Source organism: Otolemur garnettii, unplaced genomic scaffold (genome assembly GCF_000181295.1).
Source record: "Otolemur garnettii isolate 467f Iridium unplaced genomic scaffold, OtoGar3 scaffold00068, whole genome shotgun sequence".
NCBI lineage: Eukaryota > Metazoa > Chordata > Mammalia > Primates > Galagidae > Otolemur > Otolemur garnettii.
The window spans coordinates 1835590-1853020 of NW_003852463.1; the positions used below are offsets into that span (position 1 = coordinate 1835590).

Consider the following 17431-nt stretch of genomic DNA (forward strand, 5'->3'; position numbering starts at 1 on the left):
TGGGTCTCGCTCTTGCTCAGGCTGGTCTCTAACTCCTGAGCTCAAGCAATCCACCAGCCTCGGCCTTCCAGAGTAATAGGATTACAGGTGTGAGCTACCACGCCCATTCTTGAAAGGATGTTTCTGGCAGATATTCCATTTATTCGTTTATTTAAAATAGTGGTTCTCGGCTCTGCGCCTGTGGCTCAAGTGGCTAAGGCGCCAGCCACGTATACCTCAGGTGGCGGGTTCGAATCTAGCCTGGGCCCGCCAAACAACAATGATGGCTGCAACCAAAAACCGGGCGTTGTGGCAGGTACCTGTGGTCCCAGCTACTGGGAGGCTGAGGCAGGAGACTCACTTGAGCCCAGGAGTTGGAGGTTGCTGTGAGCTGTGATGCCACGGCACTCTACCCAGGGGGGCAGCTTGAGGCTCCTGTCTCAAAATAAAAAATAAAATAAAATAAAATAAAATAGTGGTTCTCGGGCGGCACCTGTGGCTCAGTGAGTAGGGCACCGGCCCCATATACCGAGGGTGGCAGGTTCAAACCCAGCCCCAGCCAAACTGCAACAAAAATAGCCAGGCGTTGTGGTGGACACCTGTAGTCTCAGCTACTCAGGAGGCTGAGGCAAGAGAATTGGCTAAGCCCAAGAGCTGGAGGTTGCTATGAGCTGTGACGCCACAACACTCTACCAAGGGTAATAAAGTGAAACTCTGTCTCTAGAAAAAAAAAAAATAGTGGTTCTTAACCTTCCTAATGTCGTGGCCCTTTAATACAGTTCCTGTGGGTCACGACCCACAGGTTGAGAACCGCTGATTTAAAAGTATATTTTAAATATGGAGAGAGTTCCAAAGAGCCATTATGTATGTTAATCCTGACACTCTTTAATAGATAGATTTGCATAAAAAACCTATAAGAACAGTGCTCTTTAGGGGCCATAAACACCTTTTAGTGTTGGCATAGTATCTTATCATCCCCAAAGTGTTCTAACATGCCCCCCTGGAAAGTAAGGTGGAGCAGTGGGGAACTACGGCTGCAGGTGAAGGAGAGTTTACAGGAGCAGAGACACAGCTTAGACAGACAGTAGAGAATCACCTGGAAAGGGTGTTAAAGATTGGAATGATGCTTATAGAGCAGTATAAATTATATGATTCCATTCTTGAGAAAGCAAACTACTCCTGTGCATGTATGAAAGGAAGGGTTCCCACCAAAACTTGTAGCGGCTGACGATGAGTGGGGGTTAGTTTATACACTTCTGTTTTGCTTCTTTTTCATCTGATGGTGGACTATGTGTGATTTCTGTTTAGTGTCCTTGGTACTACCTGCTGATGCAGGGCAGCTCCCTAAAAGTCCCAGTGCCCTGAAGGCTGGACAGCTTTGGACACCCTCATCTGAGGCTGGAGATAGGAATGAGGTGGCAGAAATGAGGAGGGGGCAGTCTGTGGAGCTGTCCCACTTTCCAAAAAGAGTATGCCAGCCAGGCCACATGGCCAAAGGGCTAGGCCAGGAGAGCAGCTGCACATCTGGCGAGCTACTCCCTCTAGAGAAGGGAGCAGAGAGCCCCAGCAACCCACGTCTCCCTCCCAACCCCCACTCTGGCTCTGGATGTGCTCTCAGACCTCAGTACCTCCCCCCCAGTCTGCACCTCTGCTCTCCTTTCAGTACATCCCCATGCCAGTGCTGTATGGAGTCTTCCTCTACATGGGTGTCGCCTCCCTTAACGGCATCCAGGTAAGGCCCACAGGACCCTGCAAGTCAGCAGTCTGTGTCTTCTTCCCTGTCACCAAGATCCTGAGTGCTTGCTTTCCTGTTCAATGAAGGAATAAGAGTAGTAATGATGCTACCATTCACTATGTGTCAAGCAAAATAACTACTCACATACTAGGCATTTTATAGGTGTCATATAATTTAATCTATATAATTAGGTCCTCTGGTCCCCATTTTACAGATTGGGAAATTGAGGCTCATACTTCAAAACCCAGATCAAGCTTACTCCAATGAGCATGTCTCTACACCTCTCTGTCTTCCTTAAGGCACCTCCATGGAAGAAAACATTTTTGTTTTGTTTTGTTCTATATTTACCATGAAATCCCAGGATGTCTTAGACGGTTTGTCTTACAGTTAAGTTGCATCTCCTTGAATATGGACCATTTCATAGCCAGTTCTAAGGCTATTCCCCAATCCCAGGGCTCAGGACTCCTTCCCTAAGACTCCATATCTATCTGCCCAGACACCCCTAGCCCTCTCCTGTACATATTTAGGGCCTGAGTAAGGGTCTCCTCTCTGGGACCCCACCAAGAAACCCCCTTTCCCCAGTCCCAGGCCCAGGCCCTAGGGCCTAGCTGTCTGACTGAGCCCCTCACTGTCCCCCCAGTTCTGGGAACGCTGTAAGCTCTTCCTAATGCCTGCCAAACACCAGCCAGACCACGCCTTCCTGCGGCACGTGCCCCTACGCCGGATCCACCTCTTCACCCTGGTACAGATCCTCTGCCTGGCAGTGCTCTGGATCCTCAAGTCCACGATGGCTGCCATCATCTTCCCAGTCATGGTAAGTTGGGCGCTGGCTTCCCCCTCCTGCTCAGAGGGTTGGCAACCCCTGGGCGGTCCAGAGGCAGGTCCTTCCAAGAGCACCTCAACTCCCTTTCACCTTCCACCTTCTGCTCACCCATAATCTGATTTGAGTTGAGTACAGATGGTGTGAGATTAGGAGTGGAGAGGAGGCACAGGAAAGAATGTCAGTGTGGTGGTTGTACCCTGCAAGGACAACCCCCACTGTGAGGTCAGTTCAACGACAACACAGAAGCCACCCAACTTCTTGGGTCTGGGGAAGGACAGGAAGCAGAGAAATTCAAGAGGAGACTGAGTTCCCCACTGCAAAAATGAAAATTGATCTCCAAAGTCAATCTACACTAAATACAAATCTTTCACCATTCAAAATAACGGAATTTGAAAAGATAAATAGTGAGGAGAAAAAAGAACTAGGATCAGAGATTAAGAACTTCAAAACTGGCTGGGTACCTGTAGCTCAGTGGTTAGGGCGCCGGCCACATGGTCCCGGGGCTGGTGGGTTCAAACCTGGCCCAGTCCTGCTAAACAAAAATAAATAAATATCAGGCATTGTGGAGGGCACCTGTAGTCCCACCTACTATGTAGGCTGAGGCAAGAGAATCACATGAGCCCATGCGTTGGAGGTGGAAGTTGCTGTGAGCTATGATGCCATAGCACTTTACCGAGGGTGACAAAGTGAGACTCTCAATAAAAAAAAAAAAAGAACTTCAAAATCCAATTACAATATAAAGTTTGAGCTGGGAAAGTATAAACAGGAGTTCTTTGACTATTTTCACAAATTGTATGTAAATTAGAATTATTCCACACGGTGGCTCACATCTGTAATACTAGCACTCTAGGAGGCCAAGGTGGTGGATCGCCTGAGCTCAGAACCTCAAGACAAGCCTGAGCAAGAGGGAGACTCTGTCTCTAAAAATAGCTGGGCATTGTAAGGAGGTGCCTGTGGCTCAGTGGATAGGGCGCCAGCCCCATATACCAAGGGTGGCGGGTTCAAACCTAGCCCTGGCCAAACTGCAACAAAACAATAGCTAGGCGTTGTGGCGGGGGCCTGTAGTCCCAGCTTTTGGGAGGCTAACACAAGAGAATCGCCTAAGCTCAGGAGTTGAACAGTGTGAAGCACAGGACTCTACTGAGGGTGATGTAGTGAGACTCTATCTCAAAAAAAAAATCCAAAATAAAAAGTGAATTAAAAAAAAACAAGTTGCATCTGGTCCCCTAGATAGCTCCACAGGAGGGTAGTGGACCCTTTAGCATGAGCTAAATAAAGTCTGGGGAAGCCTGGGTGCTCTTGGTTAGGGGCCAAAGTAGAGAAGGACACAGGGCAGAAGTTGAGATGCCCATTCCTGGGAGGGCTCTAAGTGGTTCTTGACCCTGGCTGCCCAATAAAACCAACCAGGATCAATTAAATCAGCTCTTGGGGAAATTCAGGCTTGGTATTTTTAGTAAGTCTACAGGTGAGCTATATATGTGCAGGTAAGGCTAAGACCACCACTTCAAGGAAAGGGAAATGGACCCTCCCAACTGTGCCCTCATGGGTGTCAGAGGTGATGAAGGGAAAGAATATAGTAATAGTAATGACTGGCATTTACGGAGTACTGTTCCATTTAGCCCACACCAGCCCCTGCAGTACTACTAGTAACCTTAGTTTTCAGATGAGAAAACTGAGGCTCAGGGAGCATGAAAGAGTGACACAAGTCACACGGCCAGACCTGAACAGAACAAGAGCACTCCCCCACCTAATGGATTTTTTTAAAAATTGATTTACGTACAGAAAAATGTACTCTGGTTCTCTGAGTTTGGGCAAATATACAGGATGGTTATTCTACCACCACAGTCCTGACACAGAACAGCTCCATCATCCCCAAAGTTCCCTCTTGCTGCCCCTAGGCAAACAGCCCCCTCCCTATTCCAGCCCCTAGCAACCACTGACTTGTTTTCAGAGCCAGGATTTGTAAGCCCAGATTTGTCCATCTCCTGAGCTGTACTTTCTCCCAAGAAGCTGTGTCAGAGAGGAACCAGTGTTCCTCTCTGACAGTAAGTGTTGCTCAGATCCAGTAAGTGAGTGTTTTCTCCTGGTCCTCATTCAATGGCCAGTTCCCAGTAGTGAGAGGGTACTAGGTACTCACATTATCTTTTTTTTTTTTTGAGACAGAGCCTCAAGCTATCCCCCTGGGTAGAGTGCCGTGGCATTACAGCTCACAGCAACCTCCAACTCCTGGGCTCAAGCGAGTCTCCTGCCTCCGCCTCCCAAGTAGCTGGGACCACAGGCGCCCGCCACAACGCCCGGCTATTTTTTGGTTGCAGCCGTCATTGTTGTTTGGCGGGTCCGGGCTGGGGATTCGAACCCGCCACCTTAGGTGTACATGGCTGGCGCCTTAGCTGGTTGAGCTATAGGCGTCGAGCCGGTACTCACATTATCTAGCTGTCCCTGGACTCATTGAGCTTATTGAAAGGTTGGCTTCTACTCTTCCCCAAAGAGTAGAATTAAAAGGCACGTGTTTCTGCCTTTTAATTCATTCCTCCTGAATGGAACCAAACTTTCTAAATCTTCCCTTCAAAGTTCCAGATATCCCAGTACCCTTTATTTAGCTTCTATTAACTGAGAGATTGGCAGCTCTGAGAAATGGAAGCAGTGAGAAAGTGTAAACCTCAGAATGGCAGTGTCAACATAATCTGAGACCTGTCAGAGATGCAGATGACCACTCCTTCCCTCAGACCTGCTGAGTTAGACAGTCTGTGGCTGGGAGCCAGCACTTCATGTACTAACATGCTCTCCAGGCAATCTGGAGGCATGCTGGAGTTTCAGAAGCACTGATGTAAAGAATAACCATAGTTCTCCAACTCTTGGTCTCCTCTCGGGCTTCCCTACTTCTGTCATTGGTCAGGATGGCCACTCACCTGAGAAGAGGCCAAACAAGGAGCACCAAGGTGGAGGATAGGTGAACAGTGGTTTGTGGTAGCTTTGAAGTGGCTCCAAAGACAATGACCATGAAAATTCCCTGAAATCAGCCAATTGAGGTCAAAAAAGACTGTACGAAAGCTTGGGCATTAAGACCAGTCTTCCCTGAACTCCCACAAAACTTCAGCCTGTCTGTCCATCTGCCACCCTAGATCCTGGGACTCATCATCGTTCGAAGGCTTCTGGACCTCATCTTTTCCCAGCATGATCTGGCCTGGATTGACAACATCCTCCCAGACAAGGACAAAAAGGAGACAGATAAGAAGAGGAAGAGAAAGAAAGGGGCCCACGAGGACTGTGATGAGGAGGTGGGGAAGATGTGAGGAAAGAGGTCAAGAGACCTTCTCTCCACATTTGCCAGGGCCAGGGAGGGGGGTGGCTTTGCAGGTGGCCTGCAGCAATGCCCAGACCCAGTGAGGATGAGATGGGCTTCTGCTTGTCTTGGTCTGGGGTGCTGAAAGCTCATCTGGTCAAGTGAATATTCTCAGGGTGGGCCAGAATGAATGAGCCTCCCTGTCCAGGGAGACAGTGATTGGCCATGCCCACTCTTTCCCATTACTATGGGCTTTCAGAGCCTTCATCAACAGCTGTCAGGTTCCTGAGGGAATGAGGTGGAAGATGGCTCCAACACGGAAGGTTATGAGGACTGACCTCCAGAGAATGGAGCAGGCCTGGGGGAGGGGTCAAATGGGCACTCACAAGTAGGCTGGACTCTTGGAAAGGCAGGAGAACCTGGGACAAGTTTTGCTTAGGCCTGACCCTCTGGTGTTGAGGGTGAAGGTGGGGGAATAGGCAGATGTCCTTGCTGAAAGGAAAGTGACTACATTTCCCAGGTGCCTGGGACTACCTGGTTGCCCCATCTACCCATTTCTTCTCCCCTGCTTCCTTCCCATCCTATCCCTAAAACACTCAGGGAATCAAGGGATAAGAGCCACTTCAAAAATTGTAGTAAATCACAAAATATTAGGCAGATTCACTTGACTGTGAACTCAAGAGTCCATTAAAGATAACAAAACTATTCCCTAAAAAGGAAGTGATTTTCCCAAGATGGACATATAATGAAATGTCTAAGTGGGAATTAAGAAAATTATTTCTGAGCCGGGCATAGTGGCTCACGCCTGTAATCTCAACACTGGGAAGCCGAGCAGGTAGATTGCCTGAGCTCACAGGTTTCAGACCAGCCTGAGCAAGAGCAAGACCCCATCTCTAAAAATAGCCGGGTGTAGTCTGGCTACAAGAGAATCACTTGAGTCCAAGAGTTAGAGGTTGCTGTGAGCTGTGATGTCAGGGCACTCTATCTAGGGTGACAAAGTGAGACTCTGTCTTAAAAAAAAAAAAAAAAGAAAAAGAAAAAGAATAAATCATTCCTAATTTTGACTTTGTGGATTTCCAATATACTAAGTTGCCTGTGCCATATCCTAATGTCATGCCGGGCTCCCAATCACCCAATTTGACCCAAACTTACACCTCTGCATCCACTTTGTCCTGTTTTCCTAAGGATCTTGCCTTTTGCAGATGAAATCTGTTCATGGGCAAATCTGTCCTGACTGGTTGGTGGTGATTAAACCATCTTCTGGTGGTGGTGATCAGCCAAAACACCCGGGTCCTTGAAGAGTCCTTAAAGGAAAGAGTCTACAATTCTTATTTTTTTGTAAATGATTTGTATAGATAGGTTCTGCAAACAAACAGCAACTAAGTGCCTTTTAAAGACAAATCCTCCTTTTATAGATTCATTCAATAAATTTTTGAGTGGCTACTACATGCTAGGAACTATTACAGAGTTGGGAAAAAGAATCTCTCGATTATAGGATATATGCAGTGGAAGCAATGGGATTCCATTTACACAAATTCATTTTACATGTCTTTACAGCAACACAGCTATTGTGTGAAGTTCATTCCCAAGTGATAGGTAAAACTGTTTTGATGTAACTTTCCTGGAAGAGTCCCATCCTGCCAAATGGCATGTGCAAGACAGCCCGCTAACTGTATGCATTTCCCCTCAGTGGGCCCCAGAGTGTTTGCAGCAGCCCCTGTTTAGTCTGGAGGTGAAGAGGATGGTGGTTTGCACTGTGGATTCATGTGTTTTCCATCTTGGCGAGAAAGCCAAAGCTGCTGTACTGGTGGTGTTTATCAGCTTTTCCCACTGTTTCTCTCCAGCCCCAGTTCCCTCTTCCCTCAGTTATAAAGATTCCCATGGAAAGTGTTCAATCAGATCCCCAAAACGGTATCCACTGCATTGCCAGTAAGTAAAACACATGATGTCTCTCCCTTCCTACTTACTACTAATCCTCCATCTCTTCCCCCAAGAAACTTTCATCTGTAACTCAAGGGAATCTAATTGTTTGGGGTGTTAGAGGACCCCAGTGCTAGGCAGAGATCAAGGAGAACTGGGCCAACAGGACTGGGACTCCAACCACATGGAAACCCAGAGCAAACCCAGCAGACTCACTTTAGTGAGATCCCTTCTTTCCTTCTTTTCCCTGGTTGCCCCCAGATGCCCGTGGTACCCCTGGCCCTCTTCTGCATAGTTTCAGGCCACCTCAGTCCAAACATGGCCTATAGCACCTCCCACACTTTCCATTGGTTGTTGAAGTGATTGAGAGCTCAAACCAGAACGGAGACGTCCCTTTAGGAACAGGTAGCATAGTACTTGGATTGTAAGACAGACAGAACCAGAGGTCCCTGTGGTTAGGCTGTGACTCTGTGTGAATCACAAGCCATCATCATTTCACTGAAAGGGAGGCTCTTCTGGGATGGCTCGGGCATTGCTTATGAAGATCCCTTGGGATTCTATTGCTGCCTCCCAGCCTCAACTCCCAATCAGAGGACAGTCCAGTCATCAAAACACAGCCTGCCCCAGGAGTCCACTGAGTCCCGGCCCTGGTGTTTCTGATACAGGGCCTGCCTTCTCCTCAAAGGCACACAGATTAGGGGTGGGTAGCCAGAGGATCCTTCCTATCACCACTCTCCATAATCGGTACCTCATGACCTTTGAGTTCCTCACTCTCCCTGCCTCCACTCCCATCTGTCACATCCATCATCTTTTCTCACTCTACTCCAGCCCACCTATGCTTTTTACCCTCCAGCTAAGAACCCTCTGGGGGAAGTAATAACTAAGGCAGGAGCCACTTTCTCTGAGAGGCCCTGGTATTCCTTCCTTTTGTGTAGCATTGGCCGTGGGTTAGAAAATACAAAAGAGAGGAAATGGTTGGGGAATCAATGGGGAAGTAAGGCATTCTCCAGTGTCATGTTCAAACCTGCTCCTTGTCTGACATTTTAATTCTCCCGCCAGGAAAAAGATCTTCCAGTTGGAGTTACTCACTCTGATTCTTCCTTCAGTGACTCAGAACTTGATCGAAGGTAAACACCACTAGATAAGACTACTTGGGTGTCAAATGAGAGTCTAAATTTAAGTGATGGCCAGGAAGATCTGTCATCTCAGTAGAAGGCCTTTGCTGGCCTCCCATTGGGAGACAAAACTGACAGACTTGAGCATTTGGGGTCAAGTAACAAACATGTTTTCCTACTGATATAACAAGGTGGTTACAATACACAGTATTAAACTTTAGAAAAAAAGGAAATTACTATGAGATTAGATAGACTGAACTTGAAAGTAAATATTTTGAAAAAGAAAACAGTGCAGTATGTAATCATTGAAATTCAGGATAAATGAGTGGTAAGGATCAAAACACCAGGTACTCTGCAGAATAAAATAACAGAGTTAATTAGCAAAGGTCGGAAAGATCTCAAGGAAAGCTAACTAAATATCAAAGATTAAGTGGAAACAGGAGCAATCTAGAAAGGACTCAAGGTCCAATTGCCAGGAGCTCCCATGCTTGATATTCTTCATGAGAAACCACCCAGGCAAGGAGTGGACTGCCGATGACCACACACGAGGCAGGCTCCAAATGGAAAAGAGAATTTTAGAGGCTAGAAAGTCTTTGCCTAGGTTGTTACGGGGGAAGGTGGTAGGGGCAGTCCCACTCCTCCTTTGTGCTCTAGAAAGAACCAGAATCATTCTGCTACAGTAGAACCTCCGTAGTTGACCACCTCCCTACATTGACCACACCTTACGTTGACCTAGTTTTCATAGATGGGACATGCACCACAGGTATGTATCAGTACAGTAGGATTAGTTCCTTATGTGGACCACTGCTGTATGTTGACCAGTTTGTTACAGTCCCTTGGTTGGTCACCTTACTGTAGATCAAACATTAGTAAGAGCACAGCCTACTCCAAGTCTGGAGGCAGAGCAATCTCCGGACTTAGATGTTACTCACCCAAGAGAATGTGGGGAATCATGGGATCTTCTGAATTATGAAGCAAAGCTGTTATCACAATGCCAGGGTAAAGAAACAGACTTCTCAGCAGTTCAGCCTTACCTAAGCAGCAGGCCCAGGGATGTTCTAACCCAGGAGTGTCACATGTTCCAATTCCATCTCTGCCTGCCTTTTCATCTCACCCCTCCCCCGCCCCCAGTCAGGGCTCCTACACTGAGGATCCTTATATAGTATACACATATTAAGAGAAAAGCAACATGTCTATTCTGATTTTTTTTTTTTTGAGACAGAGCCTCAAGCTGTCCCCCTGGGTAGAGAGCTGTGGCATCACAGCTCACAGCAACCTCCAACTCCTGGGCTCAAGCGAGTCTCTTGCCTCTGTCTCCCAAGTAGCTGGGACCACAGGCACCCACCACAATGCCCAGCTAGGTTTTTGGTTGCAGCCATCATTGTTGTTTGGCGGGCCCGGGCTGGATTCGAACCCGCCACCTAAGGTATATGTGGCTGACACCTTAGCCACTTGAGCCACAGGTGCTGAGCCTATCCTGATCTATTTTCACTTAAAATACAGTCTACACTAAATCAAAACTCTAATTGCCCCATTTTCAGGTAGTAGAAAGGGAATTTGGACCAGGATAGGGATTTCCAAAAATGCATTATGTTACACAAAGTCAGGAGACAAAGTCAGAAGTGCAGAAAATTTGGCTCGGCACCTGTGGCTCAAGCAGCTAAGGCGCCAGCCACATACACCTAAGGTGGTGGGTTCGAATCCCCAGCCCAGGCCCGCCAAACAACAATAATGGCCGCAACCAAAAAATGGCCAGGCGTTGTGGCAGGCACCTATAGTCCCAGCTGCTTGGGAGGCTGAGGCAGGAGACTCACTTGAGCCCAGGAGTTGGAGGTTGCTGTGAGCGTGATGCCATGGCAGTCTACCCAGGGGGATAGCTTGAGGCTCTGTCTCAAAAAAAAAAAAAAAAAAAGAAGTGCAGAAAATTTGGTAACTGGAGCTGATACTTCCCAATATGAAGGAATTCAGCGGGATGAATAAAGAGACTTAGAGAGATTATGTGTGTAGAGGACTAAGGAGCTCTGGTTGAGTCCTTCTGAGCAAACCCTGGGTCTGTATTTATCATAAAGCAGGGAGAAATGATTAAAAATTATTTATCAAAAAATCAGTGATAAAAGGAGAGACATGGAAAACAGCAGACAATGTTTTCCAACTTATTCTTGCCAAACCACAGACCTTGCCTCTGTCATCAAGTGACCTTTGGGGTCTAGACAATCTTTAGTATAAGCTTTTGGCCTGGTATTGTCAAACATCATGAACTCATTCTCTCCTGGAGACCAGTATTCTGGCTTCCTGCACATACACAGGTCACATACCATTCTTGTGACCCTCCAGGTCTCTTTAGGCAGAAAACAAGTTTATAAAAGGTCAGGGTATGCAGGGAACAAGCTTAAGTAAGAATATTTTAGTATAGGGGTTCAAGGCATAATTTCCCTTTCACCAATATACCTGTGTTTTACCAAGTTTTTGAAAATAGATGGAGGCAAAGCCCACTAAATATAGGATCTCATTTCAGTGAAGAAAAGGCTCAGCAACATGATCTAGTTTAACAAAGATTAAACATCAGTGACCTACCTGGTGTGATGCTTAATCCCTGGGGTACAGAAAGACACATAAACAAAGACTGCAGGAGAACAATAATGGAGCTCACTTGAGAAGAGACAGTGGCCTGAGGGAGGAACTAGCCTTAGGAGAATGTATAGGAATCTGCCAGATGCACACAGTGGGCAGAGCAGAGGAAAGAGCATTTCAGACAGTGGGCACAGGCCTGAAGGACCATTTGAAAACACAAAACAGAGCTGGTCAAGATGGCTCATGCCTGTAATCCTAGCACTCTGAAAAGCCAAGGCAGGTGGATTGCTTGAGCTCAGGAGCTTGAGACCAGCCTGAGCAAGAGTGAGACCCCCCCATCTCCACTAAAAACCAGCAGGGAGTTGTGGTGGGCCCTGTAGTCCCAGCTACTCCAGAGGCTGAGGCAAGTGGATCACTTGAGCCCAAGAGTTTGAAGCTGCTGTGAGCTACAATGACACCTTGGCACTCTACCCACAGCAACAGAATAAGACTGTCTCAAAAAACAAACAAAAAATTGAAAACACACACAGGGAAAAGAGCACAGAATAGCAGGAAGGGTGGGGTGCTCAAACTAGGTGAGTAGGCAGCAATGGAAACACAGAAGGCCCTGTGTGCAGTGCTAAGGAGCTCAGATTCTATCTACCCTTTGAAACAATGGGGCACTACAGCAGTTTGTGACTGTGCAAGTTTACTTCGGCAGTGATGTGAAGACAGGTTGAAACAGGGTGAGACCAGTTACATGACTGTGGCCAAAGGCCAAGCAGACAGGAAACTGCCTGGTTCAGTAGGCACTAAGAGTCGGAAGCAAAGCCACAACTATTTGCATTAGAGCCCTGCTTTGGGGGATGGTGTTCAAAACCCCAAGAACTAGATAAATCCTTTCCTACTTCTTGTTCAGCATCACCTTGCACTTCAAAATCTCCTGTCCAGCTTCTCCTGCCTTCAACTACTCGAGAAGCTCAGTGTTCATGGTGCCACAGGTGAAGATAGAGATGGAGTCAGACTATGACTTCACTGACGTGGACAAATACCGAAGAGAAGCTGACAGCGAGACCACCCTCTGAGATGAGGAGCTTTTCCCAGACCAGAGATAGAGGGAGGGGCCTGGTTTTGTCTTAACTTCTCTGTGCCTGTTTCCTTCTTCACCGGAGGGAGTCCTTTTGCCTGATAGGAAACTGGAGATCTGTGGATGTACTACCTAGGGGCAAAGCTTTCCTCTCCCCTTCCCTTTCTAGTTACTAAAACACCAAAAGTTAAAACATTATACCTTATTTTAAAATGCAGTCCACCATAGAAATTGTAACGTTTCTTTTGAAATGAAAAAAAATGCTTGTTTTCCCAAAACCATAGCTAAGATAAATGGGCAATAGCAATAGAGCATGATTGGAATTTTTTGCACATTAGGAAATGCAGATCTTTTCTGCCTGTTGTATTCAGTTTTCTAAGGGTTGTATGAAAAGCTTGAACCATCTGCATTATGGGCCTTGCTCCACAGTGTGACTGGGGCTTTCCCAGATTGAAAAGCCAGCTCCAAAAATCTGTTAATGAAAGAAACAATGCATTTGAGTAGATCATTTTTTTAAAAAAATAAAATAGTCTTGTTAAAGTGAAATTTCGAACCACACATGAAATCAACAAAATGACCCCTTAAATTAACATTACTGGTTTGTCATAGCTGGAATCATATTCCTTTATGCATTTGGGTAGGTCCTTCTTGCACATTTTCAATGCTGATTCCTAAAGTCAAACTCCCATTCTCACCAACATCACAAGTCAGAGCTAACGTTACATTTTGGAAGATTGTAACTTTGTAGTACTAATCACACTAGTACTTTAAAGGAATGACTGGAAGCAATTTGGGTGGATTAAAAGCTGATGTTAAACAAGTAAACCTCCTCCATGAAACTTAAGATTGGTTATTTTATCCTCAATCCTCATTTAACAAACATAAACCATGTTTATTTAACACCAACTATGTGCCTGATAGCCACAATGTTATCTGACATTTACTTTCTCCCAAACAATTATGGATTTTAATCTTTGGTTAGTTACTACATTTACTCAAGATGACAGTGCAGGTGCTTGCTTTTTAAAAGAAGAATGACATTAGATCACTAACACCTTGTGTATCAGGACTGGTAACTGCCCCAGAGCCTAGTATAGTGAGTGCCTGGTCCATAGAAAGCTCTCAGTAAGTGTATTAAATTTAATCTCATAAAAGAAAGAAAAAAATAATGCATTTAATCTCAGAGCTCCTTTCCAAGGGATACTGCCAAGAGGTAAAGCTCTAAACCTCTACCACTCCTACTAATAGCAGAATTACTTAGCTGTTCCCTAATCCAGAACCATCTCCTGAACTTAAGGATAAATTATCTTCATCTGCACCAATCTTGAGAGAGCTAACAATCTACTCTTAACATTTCAGTTTTAAAAGATGGCTGATCTGGAATGGCACTTTGTCCAAATTAAACTGTAGAAATGTTATGGATTCAGGAGTAAACCCGCTTGATTAATTGAACAAGCTGGAAAACTACCATGTTAATCTTTTGTTGTTGTAAATTGATCACTGTAATTTTTACCTTACATGTCATTTGTATTTTGTATATATATGAACATTTTAATTTCCAGAGCTTTTAATAGGTTGACATATTATTACTTCTCCATACAGTAAGTTAGTAATTTTTTCCACTTGTAACTATATTCAATAAAATGTAATCCTGTCTGTTCATCTTGCTCTATGTTTAATTATTTAGGTAAGTCAGGAGGCATGGCTTACAGACAAGCGCTGTACCTCACTGACAAAAACATCTCCGGCAAACTTCTTTTATCTAAGAAAACTATCAAAAGAATAAAGCCAGCTGGCAGAAGAACAAGGCAGGAGGGAGGTCAACTCCCCAATTGTTCTGCTGCCTAGCAGGAGCTACCTCTGCCAACATGAAAGTCAATACACACAAGGGCCTATCCCTGACTCAAAATAGGCAAAGAAAGCAAACACCTTATAATCTGTCAAATCAAACTGATGGTTTAAATGCATGCACGGGTGCGCACACACACACACACACAAAGGAAAAAAGAGACTAACCCCTTAAATGAATCTTACACATTAAGCCCCTCCTAGCTTGGCATAACCTGTTGGGATATGGACTAGACTGGGTTCTCCACAGCTCTTTAAACCTATCTGTGTCAGGCTACAGGATTGAGTGTTACTAACCATAGGATTATCTATATTAATTATATTCAGTGAGAAAAAACTATGGTTAGGTAACAACTAAGACAATAGTAGGAAGACAGCATTTCAGAAAACTCATTCCACACACGTGTTTTATTAGAAAAGGAAAAAAAATCCTTTAATCAGAAAGTCTGATTAAATTCAATATTAACTCAAGTTCTTCAAAATCTTTTGGGAAAACCAACAGGGTACATCACAGAAAAGCAGGCAGCTGCCAACAAGTCTTTGGTGGAAAAGTAAATTGCATACTTATAAGAGCTGCCCAAATGATTATCAAGCCCAAGTTTTGTCTTGCAAAAATAGGTTTCAAGATATCCCAAAGAAACCATACATACCCATTAACAATACAAAAGTTGAACAATGAAATTTAAGTATATAGCAAAAGTCAAATATGACAATACACACGAATAATTTATAAAATAAGCCTTTCAGTCCTAGAAAACTAAAATTGGGAGATCTCACTGATGGCTAACATACATAACACGAGGGCTAATAGCAAATGGAACAACTTAAACATTTTCCCAATGACTAAGCCACAAAAAGCCTAGGAGAACTACTAACACGTAGGTTTTCTTTCTTCCTAGCCAATTCAGTTCTACTTGGATAAATCTGGTTATCCATCAATATGTATATATTAATAAATTAGAGTAATTTTCTCTACTCAATTACCATCATTTTTTCCCTTTCACTTTTTCCCTTATTTTCTCTGGCAACATTTTTCCTTTGGTTTGACCAGTTGACCTCAGAAGGTTTAGAACCTAAAATGAGTATCAACTCTTATTGGAATAGCACTTGGGAAATGCAATCCTAGAGAAGGCAAGATTTTAACAGAGGTGGCTTGACACAGTGGAGCATCCATTCTCCATGAATCAGTGTGTCCCATGTTAGTCCCTAGGTTAACAGCTGCTCTTGGCTAGCTCACATGACCCAGCATGATCCTGGAATGCTCCTTGGTGAGGTACTGCAGAGCCATGTGCACAAACACCTACCCATTTAAGCTGTCAATAAATACAAAGCATCATTTTAAACCATTTCAGTAGAATAAATAAAAAATATTGCATTTCTATTGGCCTGCTTTGCTTCCTAAGCTGCCTCGGAGTGCTGTTCTTGACAAAGAAGACACGACAGTTAATTAGTGGCTACTCCAAGCTCTTTAGACTTCAGCACTTCCCGCTCTTCAGGCCTCAGCAATTTTTTTGCAGCAATAATGGTATTCTTCATTAGCATCGCCACTGTCATGGGACCAACACCCCCAGGAACCGGAGTGATATAACCAGCTTTTTTCTTTACTCCTACATAGAAACACAACAGGCAGACTGCTTTAATTATGACAGAGGACATGTATGTACTTTACCATATTGTGAAAGAAGCATATGAAGAAAAAAACAATATATATAAAAGCACCTTCATAAACCTCAAACTTATTTAAAAATCACATCTTATCACTTAAGAGCAAAGGTTTTTGAACACACTAATGAAATAACATTAGTTATTTCAACATAATAAATAGTTGTTCAATGAATATTCATGCATCTAGCATCTAAACAAACTACATTTTACCAGCCATTGTTTCCTCCACATTAAACAAATTTTAAAAGAAACACTTCAGTAGGGTTAATTGTATGGGGGTTATAACTCTAATAATAATAAGCACTACCTCAATGCCTGCCTAGAATATTTTCTTAATTTAGGTATAATTTGCCCAAAGCACCAAGCAAAGTACTTTTCTGTAAAGTGAGAAGATTTTTTTTAACCCAATCTTAAAGGGAAAATCCCTAAGATACCTAGCCATGGGTTTGATTGCTTATATAAAAATAGAAAACTAGGAATAGAATTATCAACATAAAGCTCAGATAGAATGAAAGATATCCATTTTGAGAGGTTTTTGGCAGGGGGGTGGGTGAGTGGATAGCATATTCCAGGGTTTCCAGGATACTGGTTTTTCCTGGACCTTTTTTTTTTAAAGATAGAGTCTCATTCTTTTGCCCTGGGTAGAGTGCCGTGCTCCTGGGCTCAAGTGATCCTCTTACCTCAGACTCCCAAGCAGCTGGAACTATAAGCACACTCCACCATGCCCCAGCTAGTTTTTCTATTTTTAGTAGAGACAGGGTCTCACTCCTGCTCAGGCTGGTCTGAAACTCCTGGCTGAAGGGATCCTTAGGCTCAGAGAGTGCTAGGATTACAGGCGTGAGCCAACATGCTTGGACATTCCTGGACCATTTTAACTTTCCAGGTCTGTGAACACTCCTCTCCGAGTAAAACAAACAATCTGTAACACTTTTTAAGAAACTCAATGGTTTAGGAAAACCACTTTATTAAATTTCCAGACTAGTTAAAAGCGATGAAGTTGCTTCCGGTATGAAATAAGTCTAAGGAAAAAGCAACTGAAAAGTTTATACCTGCTCTCCATAATTTTATGATATAAATACCTAAAATAATTCTAGAAATGGCTCTGACTTTAAAAGCTTTCTCTTAATTCTCGCAAAAAGCATTGCAAACAGTATTACCAAGTTAACATGAGTTTAAAAGTTGAAAGTAAATGATCTGTTCTAACCATCTATTAAAAGATTGATTAAAGCTATCTATAGATTTTTTTTTTTAATTATACCATTTACCTTCAAAATCCACATCTCCAACCAACTTGGATTTAGCAGTTATGGGATCTTGAACTCTATTTATTCCCACATCTATGACTGTTGCTCCTTCCTTGATCATATCTGCTGTGATCAGATTTGGAATGCCTGAAAACGGAGATAGTAATAATTAACTTAGTACT

At 44.2% G+C, this 17431-nt stretch overlaps 2 protein-coding genes across 4 annotated transcripts in view; one reads left to right on the forward strand and one right to left on the reverse strand.

Annotated features, from left to right (window-relative positions):
* Positions 1-8867, forward strand: part of SLC4A5 (solute carrier family 4 member 5) — a 102153-nt gene extending 93286 nt beyond the window's left edge. The window contains exons 23-27 of one of the 3 annotated variants that reach the window (XM_012807421.1): positions 1643-1711; positions 2355-2528; positions 5660-5815; positions 7665-7749; positions 8800-8834. In XM_012807421.1, coding sequence (XP_012662875.1) covers positions 1643-1711; positions 2355-2528; positions 5660-5815; positions 7665-7749; positions 8800-8834 — 519 coding nt within the window. Of the gene's footprint in view, positions 1-1642; positions 1712-2354; positions 2529-5659; positions 5816-7664; positions 7750-8799 lie in introns of all 3 variants that reach the window. The other 2 variants (XM_003793385.1, XM_003793386.1) reach the window with 2 other exon arrangements.
* A 5859-nt stretch (positions 8868-14726) lies between these two features.
* The window catches only part of MTHFD2 (methylenetetrahydrofolate dehydrogenase (NADP+ dependent) 2, methenyltetrahydrofolate cyclohydrolase), a 14818-nt gene continuing 12113 nt past the window's right edge, over positions 14727-17431 (reverse strand). Inside the window, exons 7-8 of the mRNA XM_003793387.2 lie at positions 17271-17396; positions 14727-15947 (exon numbers count right to left, since the gene is read on the reverse strand). Coding sequence (XP_003793435.1) covers positions 15784-15947; positions 17271-17396 — 290 coding nt within the window. The 3' untranslated portion in view covers positions 14727-15783. The remainder of the gene's footprint in view (positions 15948-17270; positions 17397-17431) is intronic.